At 35.2% G+C, this 20,290-nt stretch overlaps 3 protein-coding genes and 1 non-coding gene across 4 annotated transcripts; all 4 read left to right on the forward strand.

The window, feature by feature from the left end:
* The first annotated feature begins 959 nt into the window (after positions 1-959).
* Positions 960-3,185, forward strand: LOC106404964 (TMV resistance protein N-like). The gene is made up of 2 exons (XM_013845595.3): positions 960-2,034; positions 2,201-3,185. The coding sequence occupies exons 1-2, from the start codon at positions 1,490-1,492 to the stop codon at positions 2,964-2,966; spliced, it is 1,311 nt and encodes a 436-aa protein (XP_013701049.2). The 5' UTR covers positions 960-1,489; the 3' UTR covers positions 2,967-3,185.
* A 1,645-nt stretch (positions 3,186-4,830) lies between these two features.
* LOC106404746 (disease resistance protein Roq1-like) lies at positions 4,831-6,322 on the forward strand. Its single transcript, XM_013845431.3, has 2 exons — positions 4,831-5,389; positions 5,486-6,322. Exons 1-2 carry the CDS (start codon positions 4,914-4,916, stop codon positions 6,144-6,146), a joined length of 1,137 nt encoding a protein of 378 aa, XP_013700885.1. The 5' UTR covers positions 4,831-4,913; the 3' UTR covers positions 6,147-6,322.
* A 214-nt stretch (positions 6,323-6,536) lies between these two features.
* On the forward strand, positions 6,537-10,294 carry LOC111207001. The gene is made up of 8 exons (XM_022704527.2): positions 6,537-6,778; positions 7,008-7,157; positions 7,230-7,299; positions 7,374-7,426; positions 7,847-7,909; positions 7,981-8,052; positions 8,152-8,210; positions 9,001-10,294. Exons 3-8 carry the CDS (start codon positions 7,284-7,286, stop codon positions 9,269-9,271), a joined length of 534 nt encoding a protein of 177 aa, XP_022560248.1. The 5' UTR covers positions 6,537-6,778; positions 7,008-7,157; positions 7,230-7,283; the 3' UTR covers positions 9,272-10,294.
* An 8,811-nt stretch (positions 10,295-19,105) lies between these two features.
* LOC125589293 lies at positions 19,106-19,212 on the forward strand. The gene has a single exon (XR_007325481.1). It is a non-coding gene; the product is annotated as a small nucleolar RNA R71 (small nucleolar RNA).
* The last annotated feature ends 1,078 nt before the right edge of the window (positions 19,213-20,290 follow it).

The raw sequence follows: 20,290 nt of genomic DNA on the forward strand, positions 1-20,290 counted from the left end.
TGTCACAAATAACTTGTTTCAGCTTTGGGATATGCCTATTATATTTGTCACTTACACGTAAACATGTCTCTACAAATGTAGAACGATTCTAGGCGATTTCGAATAACTCGGTTTTTATTTTTTAAACGTTCATTTCACGGTGTCTAGGACGACGTTCGGCACGTAAAGAACCATGTATATCATGGACAATTGGACACGTATTTTATTTTTATTTTTGAGTTGAATATACTTCTTAAAACAAATATATTAACGATAGCTCGAAGTTTATAATATATGTTTAATGGTTTTTAAATTTCCAAGAAATGTAAGCTAAGAAACTAGCCTAAAACACAAAGTGGGCGGTTGGACTAAGTTTTATGATAAAACATAGAATGTAGATTTAAAAAGTATAGTTTCGGCATGAAATTTATCGATATCTTATGAGTCGTCAAATTATTTTAACAAACCTACTTATCATAACAGAAAAAAGGATCACTGATCTTTACATTTGACTGCAAAATTAATAATTTGTAAGTTCAAACAGAACAATATAAAAAATTATACCTAAGACACGTTAGCTAATTTAATATTTGGCCTTTCATTCCATCTCCACTAGTTAATTGAACTTTTCACATGAACTGGATACCTAATGAATAAAATGAGCATATTCTTTTTAGGTTTATCCTAATGTAACTTTTTACCGCTACGACAATTCACGATAATGTTATTCAAAAATATAATGTGGGTTTTTGCTTATTATAAATAAAATTAATTTGTTGATGTCCAAAAAATAAATAATTTGTTACTCATTTTTGGTACACTTGTCAAATGCAATCAAACTGAAAAAAATTCCCAAAAGAGAAAATAAATAAATCGCGAACACTAATTACACACGTGGTTATAAAAAGCTTTGCTCGATATATATCAATTACCAAAATAAACACATTAAAAGCTTGAAGCAGCAGTATACACTATACACCACAAAAAAATGAACTCAACTTCTTAGATAAGGAGGGCGGGTGGGCCAGATGTATGACGAAAATTTTAAAACAGATAGAAAATCACGAGACGTACGTATAATATTTTAAAAGTACAATATATTAATTTCCTTTTAAGTAAAATTATTTTACAAAAAATGATCATGAGATCGCTACATTTTACTTCAATATTAAACAAAGCAATATCAAAGATATATAGAGATTTATTTACTCTAATCATGGATATTTCAGTTCATTTCATAGCGTTTTCACATAAAAATGGGGTATATTTAAAGAACAAAATGGAGATATTCTTATCATTCTAACCTGATTAGAAAATATATATATACAATGGTTTATAACTTCATGCAATGTTTCTTGGAAATTTAATGGTAATTTCGTTACCGTTAAGCACTAACTAAATGTGTCTCTTCCTCTATAAAAACTAAATAGTTTCATAACTCCTTTCGGCTACACTGCAAACTCAAAAAAGTCCATATATAAAAAATAAAAAAAAATAAAAAGAATTAAAGATGAACAGAATCATGAAAAAACTATCGTGCTTTAAGACAAAAGTTAAATCATTGCGACTACTCGAATCCAGGTCATCACTGTCTTCTTCCTCTTTCACTCCTCGGAAATACGACGTCTTTCTAAGCTTCAGGGGCCCAGATACTCGCAAGAACTTCGTCAGCTTTCTCTACAAGGAGTTAGTGGCGATAGAGATTCGAACTTTCAAAGACGACAAGGAGTTGGAGAGGGGCCGTCCGTTCCCACAGGAGCTTCTACAAGCCATCAAAGGGTCAGAGATCGCCGTCGTGGTTGTCTCTAAGACTTACTCAGCTTCCTACTGGTGTCTTGAAGAGCTTGTGAAGATTCTGAAACGGGAGAAGAAGGGTTTGATCAAAGTGCTGCCTATTTTCTACGAGGTTGATCCTTCTCACGTGAGGTGGCAGAGAGAAGAAGTTGCGAAACAGTTCAAGAAACATGAGAAGAGACAGAGCAGAGAGAAGGTCAAATCGTGGAGGGATGCGTTGAATTATTTGGCTGAGATCTCTGGTGAATGTTCAAAGAACTGGTAAGATATGTTTCTATTTTTGATGAGTCTTCTTCTTCTTGATTAGTTGTTGATTACTCTGTTTTGCTCTGTTTTTGCTCTGCTTTACTCTGTTTTTGCTCTGTTTCACTCTGTTTTGCTCTGTTTTTACTCTGTTTGCTTTGTTGTTTACTCTGTTTTTTCTCAGGGAAGATGACTCGAAGCTGGTCGATGGAATTACAGAAAGAGTATCAAAGATGTTGTTCTCCGTAACACCAGGAAATGGCAATAACCTAATTGGTATCGATGAACACATGAATGAATTGTATCCACGGTTGGATCTAAACTCAAACCAAGGTGTGCGAGTCATTGGGATATGGGGAAGAGGAAGCATGGGAAGATCAGCACTTGCAAGACACGTTTACGAGAGCATCTCATATAACTTTGAAGCTCACTGTTTCCTCGAAGACGTGAGAAAGATCTCACAACACTGCCGCAGATCTCATCTACAAGAAGAGCTTCTTTCCAAGATGCAAGGGGAAGGGTTGAGCACAAAGGGCTCTCATAGGTGTCTTAAAGCGATCAAAGCAAGGCTCAGGAACAAGAAGGTTCTACTTGTGGCTAACGACGTGGACAAGATCGAACAGTTAGAAGCCCTTGGTGAGGAGTTTAGCTGGTTTGGTCATGGCAGCAGAGTCGTCATAACCACACAAGATAGGCAATTGCTTAGTTCATGGGGTGTGAAGAGTGTCTATGAAGTTGAGCTCTTGAAATGCTACGAAGTTCGAAAGCTCTTTAGGTCAGAAGCATTCAAACAGAGAGAGGTGGATCCTGTTGGTTTGGAGCAGTCTACTTATCGACCCATCTACTTTCCTGGTATTAAATTCTTTTGGACCCTAAAATGTTTAGTGGCTTTATTATGTGACAGAAGTAAGCTTAGGGAAAGACTGAATGCATTAATATATAGTCGCTAGTTCTTAAAAAGAAAAAGACAAACGCCTTTGTATATACAAAGAGTAGATTTAATTCAAATAATATTGTTATTGTTGTTGTTTATACTATTGTTAGATTCAGGAATATTGAATTGATGTGTTTGTTTGTTCTTTATTTTCTTTTGGATATGGATTTACCAGTTGTGTGTAACACTCTTCTTTTGGTAAGGAATAAATAATACACCATTCTTTTTTTTTGTTTATGTAAAACCTAAGAACATTGAATCGAAGTTATTTTTAAAAAATATTTTGAAGGCCATTTCTCGAAAAAAAACTTATTCTTTTTTTTTTTGTGAACTAAAAAACTTATTCTAATATATGGAATTTCATCTTATTAAATTCCATGTGACTGAATAAATATTAGTAAACTGGACTAACAAGTAAACTGAACCAACACAAATGGGACAATGTTAATTCTGTCCAAATTCGATCACATTTCTTTCAAAGGAAACCGATAAAATAGTATTTCTATTTAGTTTTGTGGTTACGGTTATATCTCAGCCTGATTAGGTGTGATAGTAGTTAATAGTAGTTATACGTCACAATACCATTAATATGCCCATTTCGATTAAATTTCTGATTTTCTCATCATCTTCGTGGAAAAGAAAATGAATTAGACATCGTTGCAAAACAAACAACGTGCTATTTGCCTATAACCTGATATGCAACACTCCAATCTCCTAGTTATGTTATGCATTATCTCTTTATGTGAAACAAGAAATGTTGGTTATTAAATTATATTTTGGTTACTTCTGCACACCTTCGTCTCTCTATATCATACTTACTTAATATTGTTTAATAATTATTATTATTTCACCTGCATTTCCCATTTGATACAAAGTCGCACCATGTGCATTGAAAAAATAATAGGAAAACTACGAATGTATTTGTAGACTGTAGTACAGTATGAATCACTTCTCTTAATATCGGTTGCCTAAGCGCATAAGAAAGACACCCAAACGCCCTGATTATTGTCTAATCAAACGAAAGCTTGGTTAACGCGTGTGATTAATTGGATGTCTGTTTAATTTAATAGATGTTGGATCTTCCACAAAGATATCCAATTGATCCGTACTATTTGTGAAAATTATTTAGTTTAATGGTTTAATAGATGATTCATTATACCAAAAACTTTAGTTTTTGAGTTTCAGGAAAAAACAATTTATCAATAATTATACAGATTAATACAATTTTTTTTTTTGAAAATCTTTGATATACTACAATATAAATAGAACCTATTAGGAAATTAAAATTATGAAACATATATTATTTTGTTCTATGTATATATTTCAATAGAAAACAATAAATTATGAAAAAAATTCTTAGATAGCACTTTTTAGTTTATTTTCACAAAAATAGATTTCCAAATAGGAAAATGATCAAAAAAGATTTTATTGAAGGGTAAATATGCATTTATACCTTTAGATTTAACTAATCTAAGATTTAGGATTTAGAGTTAAGGGGTTGAGTTTTGTGGATGAGTTCAAATTTTTAAAAATAAAAAGTTAAAATTAAAATTTTCAAAATAAAAAAGAGATATTTTGGTCATTTAATTTTTTGAAAGTTATTTTTGCGACAAAAACTTAAAAAATGTTATGTGAGAGAATTGTCCATAAATTATTGTAAAAATGATATATTTTACAAACTTTTGAATTTGTTGAATGTGATTCGTTATTTTTGAAAACATTCCATATAATCGACTTGTAAAACAAATATCTTATCTTGATATTCTTCGAAAACATACAATTTGTTTTTACAACACGGTCAGAATATAGCTGACAGAATCAAAGTTGACAACAAAAAATGAAAAGAAAATTCGAGGAAATAAACTTCTCTCGAAGTAAGAGCGAGTCTCTCTTGAAACTCACGAACACCGGCTACTTATAAAAATGGGCTCTTTTTCTCTCCACTCAGACACAATCATTCAAGATGTCTTCTTCTATTACACCAAGCACCTCCCTTCGGAAGTACGATGTCTTTCTGAGCTTCAGAGGACTCGACACTCGCCGCAGCTTCATCAGCTTCCTCTACAAAGAACTCGTCCGAAGGAACATCCGCACCTTCAAAGACGACAAGGATCTCGAGAGCGGCCGGAAGATTTCGCCGGAGCTAGAACGCGCCATCGAGGAGTCGAAGTTCGCCGTCGTCGTGATCTCCGCGAACTACGCAGCCTCCACTTGGTGCCTCGAAGAACTCGTCAAGATCATGGATGTCGAGAATAAAGACTCCCTCACCGTGATCCCCGTCTTCCACGGCGTTGACCCGTGTCACGTGAGGCGGCAGATCGGTCAGGTCGCCGTACAGTTAGAGAAGCACGAGAAGAGAGAAGATCGCGAGAAAGTCCTCTCGTGGAGACAAGCGTTGACCAATCTTGCGAGTATCTCCGGCGTCTGCACATTGAAATGGTAAAAAAAAAAATCGTTTACTTGACGATCAAGTTACTACGATGATGGGATGTCTAGGTTTTAGGTTTAAAAGGTTGGATCTTTTTTTGTCTTCAGGGAAGATGACTCGATGATGGTCGATGAGATTGCTAAGAGGATATCAACGTTGATTGATACAACGAGAAAACCAACAAGAACCGGAAGCAACCTAGTGGGGATTGATGCGCACATGAAAGCTCTGTCACGGTTACTAGATCTGAACTCGAAGAAGAATGTGAGAGTTGTCGGGATTTGGGCGAGAGGAGGCAACGGTAGATCAGCTCTCGCTAAGTTCGTGTACAGGAACATCTGCCAACACTTCGAAAGCCATTGCTTCCTGGAGAACGTGAAGAGGATATCTCAGGATCGGCACATGTCGCATCTACGCCAAGAGGTTCTTAAAAGGGTCCAAGTAGAATCGAATTCGAACCAGAAGGTTCTGCTAGTGGCGAACGAAGTTAACGAACTTGAACACTTTGATGCTCTTGCAGAGGATTTCAGCTGTTTTGGTCCGGGGAGTATAGTTATCATCACTACACAAGACAAGCAGCTTCTTGTTTCAGCCGGTATAAAGCTTGTTTACGAAGTAGAGCTTCTGAGGTTCAGGAAAGTTCGTGAACTATTCAGACAATTAGCCTTCAGAGACAGAGCCTTTTCTGCAGCTTTCGAGTCGGTTTTGTATAGGGGAACAAATCTTGCAATGGAATGGTTAGGTTGTCTAGGTGTTAGATCTGGTTAGGGTTAAGTGTCTGAACCGGTTTTTAATGTATCATTAAGTTTAGTATATGACTAAAGTTAGTAAGATGTGGCTTAGAACTAGGAATGTTTCATTCTATTTTTGGAGTGAGTTTGCTGGTGTATAGAAGAATTATCATTCTTGATTTTGATTAAATAATACAAATTCTTTTTTTTCAAGATTGGCTTTTGATGTGGTTCCATATGCCTAACAGATTTGTAGAGGAGATCTATAAAGTTCATGACTTTTATTCTTGATTTCGAACCTAACGTGATGAGACTGTAAGCGACGTTGGATTGTTATGTCTTCCATCTTTCTTTTAATATTTGGTATTGAAAATAGTTAATTTGTCAATGCTCTGCTCCTGAGATAAAGGATAAGAGTATCAGGGCATCACGTTATGTAGTTGTTTCCACAATTGTAGGAACGTGTAGTTCCATATCTATTATTTAAAAGAAAAAAGGCAGATTGAATTTTCCAAAAGAAACTTGTGTTTTGTATTTGTGCTTACTCTTAGCTTTGAGAAGGGACCCTACCATAACGTGACTAACATGCAAAAACAGAGAAAGAGAAGATTTTGAAGAGGAAGATTTGATCTCACTGACACTTTCTGTCTAAAGAAAGACCAACAATGGGTACTGTTTTTGTCTCTGTCTGACAATTTCCATTGTCTGATCTATATGCTTTATTGATTGATATCTTATATTCTTGGTTGGTTGTACCAACAAATCATCTTGTAGATTCATGTAATCTGATATATACGAGTGCTGTTTCTCTGTTCTCTTTAAGAAACAATGCCTTTTTTTTGTCTCGTTTCATTGCAAAATTGATTATGATGAGTTACATATGGCATATTGGATGCAGATTCAAGCGATGGGTGTTGTTCTGTACAGCTTATTGATGGAGATGGTATATACAATGTCTCTGGCATTGATCATTTCATTAAAGAGGTGAAACTTGGAGAGTGTGGCCTCTCTTATGCTGTTGTCTCCATCATGGGTCCTCAAAGCAGCGGTATACATTTTTTTCTTAAGCAGAGAGTTCTGTAATATTCAGAATCATAGAGAACATTTGTGGTTTTGACAGGGAAGAAGAGTACACTATTGAATAGTTTGTTTGGAACAAACTTTATGGAGATGGATGCATTTAAGGGAAGGTATTTATCATCTTATAGTATTTTCTTTTGACTATTGTGTAAAAGTTTGTGGCCTGATTCAGCACTATCTATAGGTCTCAGACTACAAAAGGTATCTGGCTTGCAAGATGTGCCGGAGCGAGGAGAGGTTATTCTTTGTCTCACTATCACTTTGGCTTAGTGTGCGATATTGATTCAGTTTCTGTAAATCGTGTCCTACTTTTTTCAAACCCAGGATGATACTGCATTTGAGAAACAAAGTGCTCTTTTCGCTCTTGCCATCTAAGGGCATGATTAACCCCGGTCTCTTAGCCGGGATTTTTAACTCATGATTTGATATTTTTTTTTGTTTTTTTGTTTTTTTTACACTTTTCGGCTAATAGAGGGCTCTTATATCTCTTATTTAAGAGACTGGGGTTAATGATGGTCTAAATATCGTCTTGATCAACATGTAAGACGGCAGTAGAAAGTATAATATTATATCAACTTGCACATAGCTTTCACTTTTGTTAAAAAGGAAAGTATTTTCATTACATTCTAAACGCTCGGCTTGTGTTGTGTGTTTTAGGTGGTGCACGATATTGGCCGTGAACAAGCTGCTAATAAACCTCTCTTGAAAACTGTCTTTCAGGTATTTGTTTGTGATTTAAAATATATAATCTTCTTTCCTTTGGATACGATATCTTTGGAGTTTTGTGTTAGACAGGTTATGATGAGATTTTGTTTAGTCCACGTAAAACAACAATGCTGTTTGTAATACGAAATAAAACCAGGGTACAAACTCTTCTGTTTTCTTTATAAGTACTTTTACACTGCAAACTTGTAACTACTAACCTGACATACATTGTTTAATTGATGTGGTTTTGGCTGCAGACGCCATTGGAGAACTTAGAGCCTGTCGTAACAGAAGATATTCGAAAGGTCGAAAAGAAGTAAGTTTCAGCAATATCCAAATTGATCTTCATATATAGAAAGGTAGCTGAACAACGATTCGTTCTTCATTGTGGCAGATATGGGACTCTGTTCCAAAGCCAGAAGCATACAGGGTCACCCCAAGATTTTGGGGGCCTGATATTTAATATTTTGACATATATTAATCTATCTCATAATTAAAAATATATATATACTAAGATATTAACAAAAACAAATTTTATCAAAAAGAATTATAAATATTATTTAATAGTAATTTTTCTTTTTCAGAATCCTAATCAAAAGATAATTGCAAAAGATTATTTGATGCTAATTTTCCTTCCTATATTGTGACATGCGTTTAAATATATAATTATTAAAAATATATATAATAAGATAATAAAAATGAATTTTGGAAATGACAACTTTTAAAAACAGTTAATATTAACTGAAAATAATTATTTGATAAAAATTTTATTTTTCTAAATCCTAGACATATATAATTGTAAAAGATTATGTAATATTAATTTCATTTTCTAAAATCCTAAAAAAAACTGTAAAAGAATATTTGATAATTTTTTTCACTTTTATAAAAAAAAGTCCTAAACAAAAGAAATTTGTATCATATTTTTAAGTCGTAACAAAAAAAGAATTGTACAAATTTATTTGATAATATTTTTAAGAGAGTATTTAATGATGAACATGATACTAAAAAGTATTTAATCAACTCGTGGACAGCTCGTTTGCTGGGAGAATGCAACTGATAAGCTCAGTTATTTTCAGCCTAACAAATTTTTGGATCTCTGCTTTCAGGCTACCGAAACAGTGTATCAAGGAGATTGATAGCTTGTGTGCAGCCTTCCTGTGGTCTGGTCCAGTGCTAAACACACAAAAGGCCAGGGTTGCATGGAAGGACTGTTGTAAACCTAAGGATGAGGATGGTTTGGGTTTGACATCAATCTCGGAAGCAAACAATGTATCATGCTTAAAACTAGTATGGAGAATCCTCTCTGCTGCAGATTCGCTATGGGTCAGGTGGATCACCCGCTACTTAATCCGAAAAAGGTTCTTTCTGGTCGGTTAAGGCTAGTAGCTCCCTTGGTTCCTGGATGTGGAAAAAAAATTCTAAAATACTTAGATACTGCAGCTCAGTTTGCAAAGGTTGAAGTTCATAGTGGTGCGTCGACGTCGTTTTGGTATGATAATTAGTCTCCTCTTGGTAGACTGATAGAAAAAACTCACGGCAGAGATGCTTTGGACATGGGGATTCGACTAAACGACACAGTGGAGAGGGTGGTGAAATCTCACAGAAGGAGAACACGAAGAGGGGCTATCTATAATCTAATAGAAGAGGAGATCCACAACTTGAGGACAAGAGGTCTAGAACAGAGGGATGATACTAGTTTATGGAAGGCAGGGGAGAATTTATATAAAGATGAGTTCAGCTCTAAAGAAACTTGGAGATTAACTCGAACAGCTCATCCAAAGGTTGACTGGCATAGCGGTATCTGGTTCTAGTTCAGTACCCCAAAGTACTCTTTCATGGCTTGGATAGCTATCCAAAATAGGCTTCCAACAGGTGACAGGGTCGCCAACTGGAGTAATGCAACAACGACAACTTGCTGTCTCTGTTCTGCGATGCTCGAAACTCGAAACTCGAAACCATCTCTTCTCTGAGTGCAATTTCTCGGAGGAGATATGGAGAAACCTTACTCAGAAGCTATTGTCGGTGCAATACACAAGCAAATGGAATGAGGTTACGCGCCTTATCAATGATCAAACAAGGCAGAAGGTTCATCTGTTCCTGCTCAGATACGTTTTTCAAGCTGCACTCTCAACCATTTGGTGTGAAAGGAATGGGAGACAACATGGTGAGAAGCCTAATGCCCATTCAGTGCTGATTAAACAAATCGACAAACTTGTCAGAAATCGCATCTCAAGCATCACAACGATAGCTGATCGAAAGTATACTACAGCCATGGAGACATGGTTTTCTTTTCGATGATTTTCTTATTAGAATCAGAATTTTAAGTTTCTATATCTGTTTTTGTTAAATCAAACTCTCAGCTAGAGTTACAGACATTGTAAAAAAGTTTTTTTTTGAATAAATTTAACATTATTTAAAAAAAAAGTATTTAATTAACAAAAAAAATGTAAAATTAGTATTGATACGAATTGTCAAAATAGTAATTTTAAAATTATTTATTAATAACTAAAAATAATTATTTGATAACAATTTTATTTTTTTCTGAAATTTTAAAGTGAATATAATTGTAATAGGTTATATGAAAATAATTTTCCTTTTCTAAAATCTTAAACAAAATTGTAAAAGAGTATTTAATATTATTTTTTATATTTTTTATTGTAAATAAAAAGGAAATTTATAAAATAGAATGTTTTCCCTTATAAAAAACTCCTAGCAAAATAAAATTTTAAAGACTTATTTAATAAAACATTAAATTAGTACATAAAACATGTATAATGTATAATGTTGTCATTGACTTAATTTGTGTATTTGACTTTTATTTCTTTTTAATTTTTATTCAATTTCTTATTTCGGGTTGTGTTCAATTTAAATTTTTAGGTATAATATTTTCTCTAATCCGAAGTACAAAGTTTATAACAATTCATCTATGCACCATGATTATAAAATACAAATATTAACTTGAACTTATGTGTAAAAACGGGTTTTAATTATAACATATATCTCAAACAATATATGCAAAAAATAATCATAAAACTGTAATAAAATGATTTATTATTTTGTGATTTTTATTAAATTAAAACATTAAACAAAAACTGTTGCAACACAACAGGCTCATATCTTGTTACTAATAAAACTTAATTTTAGAAATATCATATGTACTCATCAGACTTTTAAAATTCATGTAAAAAGCATATACACACAGTCGGAAAAATATTGATCTTGAATACAAATTATTTTATATAAACAAAGATCACAAAAACTTGAAACAAAAATAAAAGTACAGAGAATGTGAAAATAATCATTAGTAAAAACAAAAGCTATTTAATACAAAATATTATATTTCATGAAATTTTTAAAAAATATTATCTTTATAAATAAATATACATAAATATTGTTTTAGAAATAATTTTTAGAAAAGAAAAATAAAAATCCATATGAATGTATCTACTTCATAGTAAACAAAAAAAGCATCAGAACATTAATTAATTCATGTTTATTTAAAAAGTAATTGAATGTGATTTTTAGTTTAAAAAATATTTCATAAGATTGACTTTTAAAGTAAAGATTTATCTTGTCTTTCTGCAAATTTGAAATTTTACAGTACCACAATGATGCATAGAGAATATTTAAAAAATATTCCAAATACTTTAATTATATTTTTTTAGTTATTTTATTCTTTAAGATAATTATAGTATCTTATACAATAAAGGAGACTTTAGTCTCTCCTTTTGAAGCCACATCATCAAAGAGGGATGGGCATTTCACGACACATGTCGCCACACCAAGCATCCTTGCGATTTTCGGCTGACGCTTCTCTTATTTCTCTAACATGATTTGGACTTTTTTAAAATTATCGAGATGGCCCAAACGTTCCGTTTAGTACCCGATGCTAGCCTAATTTAAAGAATGTGATATGGGCTTTTATTACAATAGATAAAGTTGGTCCATACATTGTAGAAGCACTCGCCTTTTATTAAAACGAAAAGTTATGATTATTCTATACTTCTGTTTTCGAGCTGTTCCTGAGCCTTTTATTTTTTAGATAATACATTTGTTTAAGTCTTTCCTTATCAATAAATATATTACAACCAAATGAAGGCAAAATCACACATAAAATATAACAGGTATAATGATCACAAAAATAATATCACTTTCTTTCAAGAAATTTTCATTTTCAAATTTATAAGCATCTTTAATTTACTAATACCATAAAATGAATTGTAAATTCATTTAAGAATACAAAAATGCAAAACAAATAAGCCTTCTTCTATTTATTGTTAAAATCTAACACTACAATTATATGAGAACGAAAATTTCACATCCAAACAAACAAAAACAACCCAACAAAATTATTTAGTCGTTACTGAACAATTCACCATAACTTATTGAAAACAATCATTTTTAGTAATCTAATAGCTCATTAAAATTGTATCATAAAAATTAAATAAAAAGTCAAATGTAACATCAATTAGACAAAACTGCTTCCACAAAATTAATAAATCAACTATGCACACAGTATATTAGCCTCCAACCCGTAACAAACATAATAATACAATTCATCCACCATATTCGAAAACCAGTAAAGGAAAAAAAAAGAAAACAAAATGGGATCAGCGAATTCATAAAACAATTATAACTCAGACGTAAGTATTGGTAGCTGTGAAGGAAACTCCTCACACACAGACCCAACCATCTATTTCAGGAACCTCGACCTCCAATATTTTGTATAAGAGCCACTCACTATGCTAAATAGTTACAAAATTTTAAAGAATGAATTTTTGGCTACTAACCATCCAAGGGATCACTACATCTAGGGGTTACTTCAATACTTCCAGCACCGCAAATCCATCGAAGGACTCAACCATCTTCGTCAATCTGCAAATGGAAATTTTGACAACGGTACATATATTTATGGTATATTAATGTTGTGCAGAGGCGATTTCAGTGAGGGAAAAAAGTACCTCGATAAGTTATCATAGAAAACTAATCAAGTCAGAACTGCGCAATGTTTGACCATGATTAAGAATTCACTAAAAGAAATCAGAGTCATTTTGAAGACAAAATATTTAACAAATACAACCACAATGGAACCTCTAACTGATTGCCACAATCATGACATGGACAGTGCATGCGAAGATTGTTATTATTTTAAGAGGATGAACGAATTTGTTGACTACATTAGCACGAAAAAACAGTAAACAAACACATGAATTTACATGTTTCTTTTGGAACATTAACTTTACTTAACCTTTTACATTATACTATATTTACTTTTGTGCAGCTTGAAACATTGACTTTAGTTAATCTTTTACATTGTACTACATTTACTTTTGTCCAGCTATCAACTATATATTATATTCTTATTATACTAATCTATGAAATCACTTACGGTACTCCTCTTTCACCTAATCAGATAAAAAATAAAGTAACACAATACTGATAATAACCACTATCAAATGGATTAAACGGACCAATTTTAACTTATTAGAAAACAAAATATACAAAGAACAAAAGATCCGAACCCGGCGCGTAGTGCCGGTATACCCCTAGTCAGTTATTATTTAATACTAGTTGATAATTATTAGTTGGTGTCGATTTTTTCAGTATTAATTAGGTTTCAGTTCTATATAAATAGTCATCCTCTTTGGTTTTGTAAAGGACATTCTATTAATGATTCTTAATAAAGATATTTTTTTTCCTTCAAACTTTTATTACGGCTAGAACTTTGCGAATTTTCAATAGAATAAGAAGCCATAGTTTTTTGAGTATTCTACAACTAAATGAGAGTTTTCCATTATCGTAGCTTCTGCTATATTAGTCGATATGAGAACGAGCACTTTGATTTCTTAATCAAATTTGATTATGTTTTCGTACAACGTGTTCCCTGGAAAGTACATGCTATTTCTTCGAGGAATATCCATTTGTTTCATCTGAATTTTTTTATGAGAAGTTCAAAGAAATTTATGGCAATCCGTGTATGACGTAAAAAAGGACGAAGGACAAAAACATTGTGTGGAGAATTTTTATCAACAAAATGTCATTGAAGTCTGGTGTGACTTGTCCCTTCCTTCGACAAAGTCAACTTGTCTTATACCAAATATGTCAATGTAAGTAAACACATTAGTAGTTGGTGTCTATTCTTTTAATATAAGGGTTTGAGTTCTATATAAATAATCATCCTCTTGGTTTTGTAGAGGACAAACTATTATTGATTATTAATAAAGAGATTGTTTCTTCTTTAAACTCTTGTTGTTTGTAACTAGAATTTGTGGATTCTAACGGAATAAAAAAGGTTAATTTCTTGGATATTCTAAAACTAAACGAAAGCTTTACATAGTTTCCACTACATCACATAAAGAATAATCAATAGAAACAAAGTTGGCGATAAGAAAATGCGAGGAAAGCAGAGAGGAAATGGTCATTTCTCAAGCAAGATGATGTTAGGAGTTTTCAAGACTCCTAAAACAAATGTTGTAGTATAAAAGATTGTCGAACCAGTTCTGAGGGATATCAAAACACTGAGAATGCAAGTACTCACTTAATCTAAGTGCAACCAATGATTTAGATGGGTTTTAAACTACTACTAATACTAGAAAGCAATAACAAAATGATACTTTCTTGACTAAGAGAAAAGAGAACTCATGGGCATAGGGATTAGACCTTGGGTGATCAAGTATCGAACTAAGGATGGCAAATGATCAATCAAACTATCAACCTTAAGCATAGACACAATTCAAAGTAAGCTCTATGTCTAGATAAATGCTCATTTGCTAACATATCTCAAACATCAAATGTCTTTGGTTGAATAATATGAAAGCAATCATAACTAACAAGTCTATTAGCTATCTTAGCACCTTTAACAACAAATGTCTTTGGCAAAGTATACTAAAAGCCTAGGAGAGTTGTCTCAGGCATTTCATCAAACACCTTTCGGGTGGGAAATGCCTATTGATCAACTTTTGAGTGGCCAACTCAGAAGATGCATTAGAAATACTCTACTAACAAGGAACAAGAATGATCTACACTAAAACATCCTAGAACTAACCTAATCACCCTTAATCTCCCTAACCCATGAATTTAAAAGGTGATTACTCACTAATCTCCATCATTCCTCTTAAACCCATATTGGATTTCAGATTAACCATGTAGAGAAATAGATAAGAAATCAACAAGAACACAAGATGAAAGCAATGAAATTTGAATCAAAAGAGGTTTTTTACTAGTTCTTCTCTCTAGAAAAGAGATTATCTCCCTCCAATCTTACAAAAAGTACTTAACTTAGGTTTAGAAAGTGTAAAAACATCAAAACAAATGACCAAAAGGCCCCTGAAATAACATAAAAATCGTCCAAGCAAAACACGCGGAGTGACCTAGCATAGTCGCTCCAGGAGGTCACTCCCAACGCGTTTCTTTGTGTCTCGACCCGTCAAAACGCGAGTGACTTGAGCTGGTCGCTCTGGCTGGTCGCTCTGGCTGGGAGTGACTTGAGCTAGTCGCTCTGGCTGGTCGCTCTGGCTGGGAGCGACCTCGGTAGGTCGCTCTGAGAGCTCACTCTGCGATGCTCGACCAGGATGGATATGCCTCTAGTAAATTGATCATAACTCCTTTATTACATCTCCAGATGACTTGAAACCACTTCCATTAGAAAGCTAACTCAATTTTCTGTCTCTCCACAAAATCTTAGCAACAGGAGATTTCTCTAAAGGCTCCATCCATGCTCATCTTTCACCTCCTTTTGGATCACAATGCTCCCAAACATCTCAAATCACTCCATGGCACACTCCAACACCTAATAAGGACAATGAATGCAAAATGCAATCTAGACATGGCTAAATCCTAATCTATATGATGAAAATGCTCATGGATGAATGAATAAAACAATGTAAATATGCAAGATATCAACTCCCCCAAACTTGTTATTTTACTTGTCCACAAGTGAACTTTCTAGAACTCATAGGGAGAGAGGTTGAAGTTGGGAGCTCATAGCCAAAAGAAACACAACTAGCACACACAATTAGCACACTCTCTTATTACACTCTAGCTTCTCTATGCCTATCTCAACTCTTTTTGCCCTTACACTCATCATCAATCATCCACATATTCAAATCAACCAACTCTCACATTCGTTAAGCACAAAACATTAGGTGAATTCTTGCAAATGGTCAGTTGGTCCAAATCATTTGGTTGGGTAAGGGAAGGCTTTTATTCAAGTGATTCAAGAGGTTCAAAACATATGATCTTTAAGGTGGTTTACTCTCGAAACAAGTAGACTTGACATTGCACATAATATATCTAAGAAAGAGATCAACTCATGCATACAATGCTCAATCTCCATTGTTCTACCCTTTTCCCAAACATACAATTACACAATCATTCCCAAATGTCAAACTCAACTCACATCTCTCACCAAAAGATCATAAGAACATTAAATCCTTCTCTTTGAAATCTACAAGGGATTTTTCACAACCTCAAAACATTACTTAGCTCCTAACAACTTTGCTAGCCCCCTTTTTCTTTCTTTTTCTTTTCTTTTCATATTTTATTTCTTTTTTTTTTTAGATGGGGGCCAAAACTTTTCATAACTTGAGCTAGAGGTTTTTCTACTTATCCCAATAAGACAATTCACTTAAACACAAAGAGTCATTTCTTTTCCTTTTTTCATTGCTCCCAAATCATAATCACAACTCCCACCCCCCACCTATAGCTAGACAATAGAGTGCCCAATCTAGCAAGAATGAAGATCAAGCATTGTCGTTCCCGATACTCTCAACATTATGCACATGTAAGACTTTCCGAAGAAGGCCTCACTCATCAAACAATGAAAGTTTAAAAGGAGGGACAGGTTTTGGGAGTGGTCTACCACTAGAGTTTGTCAAAATAAGATTGGCATAAAGGATGTGATAACTCAGGTGTGTATAGCCATGACTCACTACACAAGGGACCATGAGAAAGCAGCATTAAGTTCGTTCAGTTCAAATAAGGTTGTAGTTGGCTTCAAAGACTGAGTTTCAGCAATCAACAAGTTTCAAGAAGAGTCTTCAAGGCTCGAAGCATACAAATGTTTTTGAGAGGTGCATAAGCTACTCAGGTGCAAAGTAATGTTCTTTACAAGGCATTTCAAATCATTGCTCCCAATGCAAGTAAATGCAACCTATATGCTCTAGACTCTCCTAGAAATGCCAATGATGCAAACTAAATGAATTTTTTTTTTATGCAAATATATATGTATAATGCAATGCATGAGACTCAAAATCATCAAAGCAAACGTGATCAAATACTTGGTACCTCCCTCAAACTTAAATGACACAGTCTTTGTGTTGTCAAGGAGAGAGAGATACCCAAAAAGAGAAAACTAATATGCAAAAACGAAATGGTATATACAAAGGAAAGTAGAGGGAGTTTACCTTCTATGGAGAATGAGTAGAGGGAGATGCTCCCTCCTCGTCGTCCTTAGGTGGTAACTCTTCAAGGTGCTCATCAGCAAGAGTGCCCATCTCTTCAATGTAGAAGGCTTGCCCGAACACAGTTGTTTTCTTCATTTTCTCCTTGATGTCAAAGTGGAGAACATGCCCTTTACCCAAATGGAGATCAATCGTGCCCTCTTTCACCTTAACAATTACTTCTGCTGTAGCTAAGAATGGCCTTCTAAGAATCAATGGGTCCTGAGCCTCCTCACCCATCTCAAGCACCACAAAATCTGTAGGTATCTCATACCTTCCAATCTTCACAGGTAGGTCCTCTAAGATGCCCACAGGGTACTTCACTGAACGATCAGCTAACACCAGAGAGAGTCTACACTTCTTGTACTGAGTGAATCCAAGCTTCTTTGCAACAGACAAAGGCATCACGCTGACACTAGCTCCCAAATCGCAGAGACATTTCTCAAATACCATAGGTCCAAGAGCACAAGGTAGTGTGAAGCATCCTGGATCCTGTAACTTCTCTGGAACATCAAGCCTCTGGATGATGGCACTGCACTCATGGGTAAGAATCATCATGCTTTCCATTTCCTTCTTCTTTGCAGCTACAACATCTTTCAGGAACTTGTTATATTGAGGAATCAATATGAAAGCATCGATGATGGGCATTGCAACCTGAGCTTCACTCATTTGCTTCTCAAACAAAGCCTTGTACTTCTCTAGCAGCTGCCTCTTGAATCTACCAGGGAATGGTAGTTTGGGTTCATAGGGAGGAGGAACAAAAGAATTCTCACTTGCTGGAGCAAGAACTTCACCATCTTTCACTGTTTTCTTCTCTTCCCCCACCTTTCCTTTACCTTTGGCTTCCACAATCTTCTCCAAGATTTCATCATTGATTTTCTCATCAACAATCACCACTTCATCATCGAAGTTGATGGCCACCTCCTCACCTAGTTTCTCAGCATCCCTGGTGAGGGTTGTAGGAGGTAACTGCTTACCACTCCTAAGGGTGATAGCTTTGGCCTCTTTGGGGTTTTGGTCAGATTTTCCAGGTAGAGATCCTTGCTGGTGAGTCTGGTGAGTGTTAATGGAAGCAAACTCATTCTCTAAATTCTTGACTGTAGAAGCAAGATGTGAGAACTTGTTGTTGAGCTCATTGTAGCTCCCATCAATCTTGGAATGAAGGTTCTTCAACTCATAACCAACATGCTTCTCACTTCTAGTCTGAGACTCCAAGATTTGTTTCAGCAGGGTGTCAATGCTGCTCTCTTGAGGAGCAGAGGAACCAGATGAGGGGTTTTGCTGAGGTTGATAGCTGCCTTGCTGGTTGTGTCGAGGCGGATAACCACTCTGTTGGTTGTTGGGATAGGATTTCTGTTGGTAGTTATTGTACTGAAAGTTGGGCTCTTTTTAGTACCAGCTACCATTGTTGTTGATGAAACACAGCTCTTCCTGACCTTCCAAACCCTCAACCTCATGGACAACAGGGGGTGTCTCTTGGCTTGGGTTACCAACAAAGTGCAGCTGCTCTTGTGTGGCTTTATCAGCAAGGAGGATGTCTATCTTATCCTGTAGAGCTTTCAACTCCTTCCTCGTCTGCTTATCATCTGTTCGACTGCCTCTGTCGTGGTCTCCACTGTAGACTGCATTACTCTTTACCATGTTGTCAACCAGCTCCTCTGCATCTGCCTCAGTTCTCCCCAAGAAGAACCCATTGCTAGCTGTATCCAGTCTGGCCCTGTACTTAGGAAGAGCACCACGGTAGAATGTGCTCAGCAAGCTCTCCTTAGAAAAACCATGGTGTGGGCATTGAGCTTGGTAGCCCTTGAATCTCTCCCAGGCTTCACTGAAGCCTTCCAAGTTCTTCTGTTGAAAGCTGGAAATCTCATTTCTCAGCTTAGCAGTTCTTGAAGTAGAGAAGAACTTCTCCAAGAATGCTCTCTTGCAATCATCCCAAGTGGTGATAGAGTCGCTGGGTAGAGACTTCTCCCACTGACGTGCCTTATCCCCCAAAGAGAAAGGGAATAGCTTGAGCTTTAAGGCATCTTCGGACACACCATTGGTTTTTGACAACCCACAGTAGCTGTCGAACTTGTCCAAGTGATCAAATGGGTCCTCTAGAGCCAAGCCATGATACTTGTTGTTCTCGATCACGTTGAGGAGTCCTGACTTGACCTCAAAGTTGTTGGCTGCCACAGCCGGTGCTCGGATTCCCAGTCTATGACCATGAATGTTGGGCCGGTCATAAGTACCAAGGGGTCGAGCTGCCCGCGGTTGGTGTTCTGCCCCCTGCGGTTGATCTTCCATATCAATATCGAGTCTCTGCAAGTGGGCTTGTTGTTCTTCTTCTCTTCTAGCTCTAGCACACTCCCTCTCAAAAGCTCTGATGTCTGCTACTATTGGAACTAGGTTTGATGGACCCCTGCTCCTCAAGTTCATACACCTGAAAGTGAAAGGTAGGTGAAGAAGAAGAATCAGTAACAAAACAAAATTAAAATGACTTAGTCTCAAGCAAGTGACTAAATCTCAATGTTTAAATCTACTCAGAATTTGGCAACGGCGCCAATTTCATGTTAGGAGTTTTCAAGGCTCCTAAGACAAATGTTGTAGTATAAAAGATTGTCGAACCAGTTCTGAGGGATATCAAAGCACTGAGAATGTACTCACTTAATCTAAGTGCAACCAATGATTTAGATGAGTTTTAAACTACTACTAATACTATAAAGCAATAACAAAATGATACTTTCTTGACTAAGGGAAAAGAGAACTCATGGGCATAGGGATTAGACCTTGGGTGATCAAGTATCGAACTAAGGATGGCAAATGATCAATCAAACTATCAACTTTAAGCCTAGACACAATTCTAAGCAAGCTATATGTCTAGATAAATGCTCATTTGCTAACATATCTCAAACATCAAATGTCTTTGGTTGAATAATATGAAAGCAATCATTACTAACAAGTTTATTAGCTATCT

Source organism: Brassica napus, chromosome C6 (genome assembly GCF_020379485.1).
Source record: "Brassica napus cultivar Da-Ae chromosome C6, Da-Ae, whole genome shotgun sequence".
Lineage (NCBI taxonomy): Eukaryota > Viridiplantae > Streptophyta > Magnoliopsida > Brassicales > Brassicaceae > Brassica > Brassica napus.

Bases quoted from the DNA above. Each gene is read 5' to 3' on its own strand.
- LOC106404964 (XM_013845595.3), top strand. From the start codon at position 1,490: ATGAACAGAATCATGAAAAAACTATCGTGCTTTAAGACAAAAGTTAAA. The intron at 2,035-2,200 runs GTAAGATATGTT...GTTTTTTCTCAG, and splicing joins GGTGAATGTTCAAAGAACTG to GGAAGATGACTCGAAGCTGG.
- LOC111207001 (XM_022704527.2), top strand. The intron at 7,427-7,846 runs GTTATTCTTTGT...TGTGTGTTTTAG, and splicing joins ATGTGCCGGAGCGAGGAGAG to GTGGTGCACGATATTGGCCG. The intron at 8,053-8,151 runs GTACAAACTCTT...TTTTGGCTGCAG, and splicing joins TAATACGAAATAAAACCAGG to ACGCCATTGGAGAACTTAGA.
- LOC106404746 (XM_013845431.3), top strand. From the start codon at position 4,914: ATGTCTTCTTCTATTACACCAAGCACCTCCCTTCGGAAGTACGATGTC. The intron at 5,390-5,485 runs GTAAAAAAAAAA...TTTTGTCTTCAG, and splicing joins GGCGTCTGCACATTGAAATG to GGAAGATGACTCGATGATGG.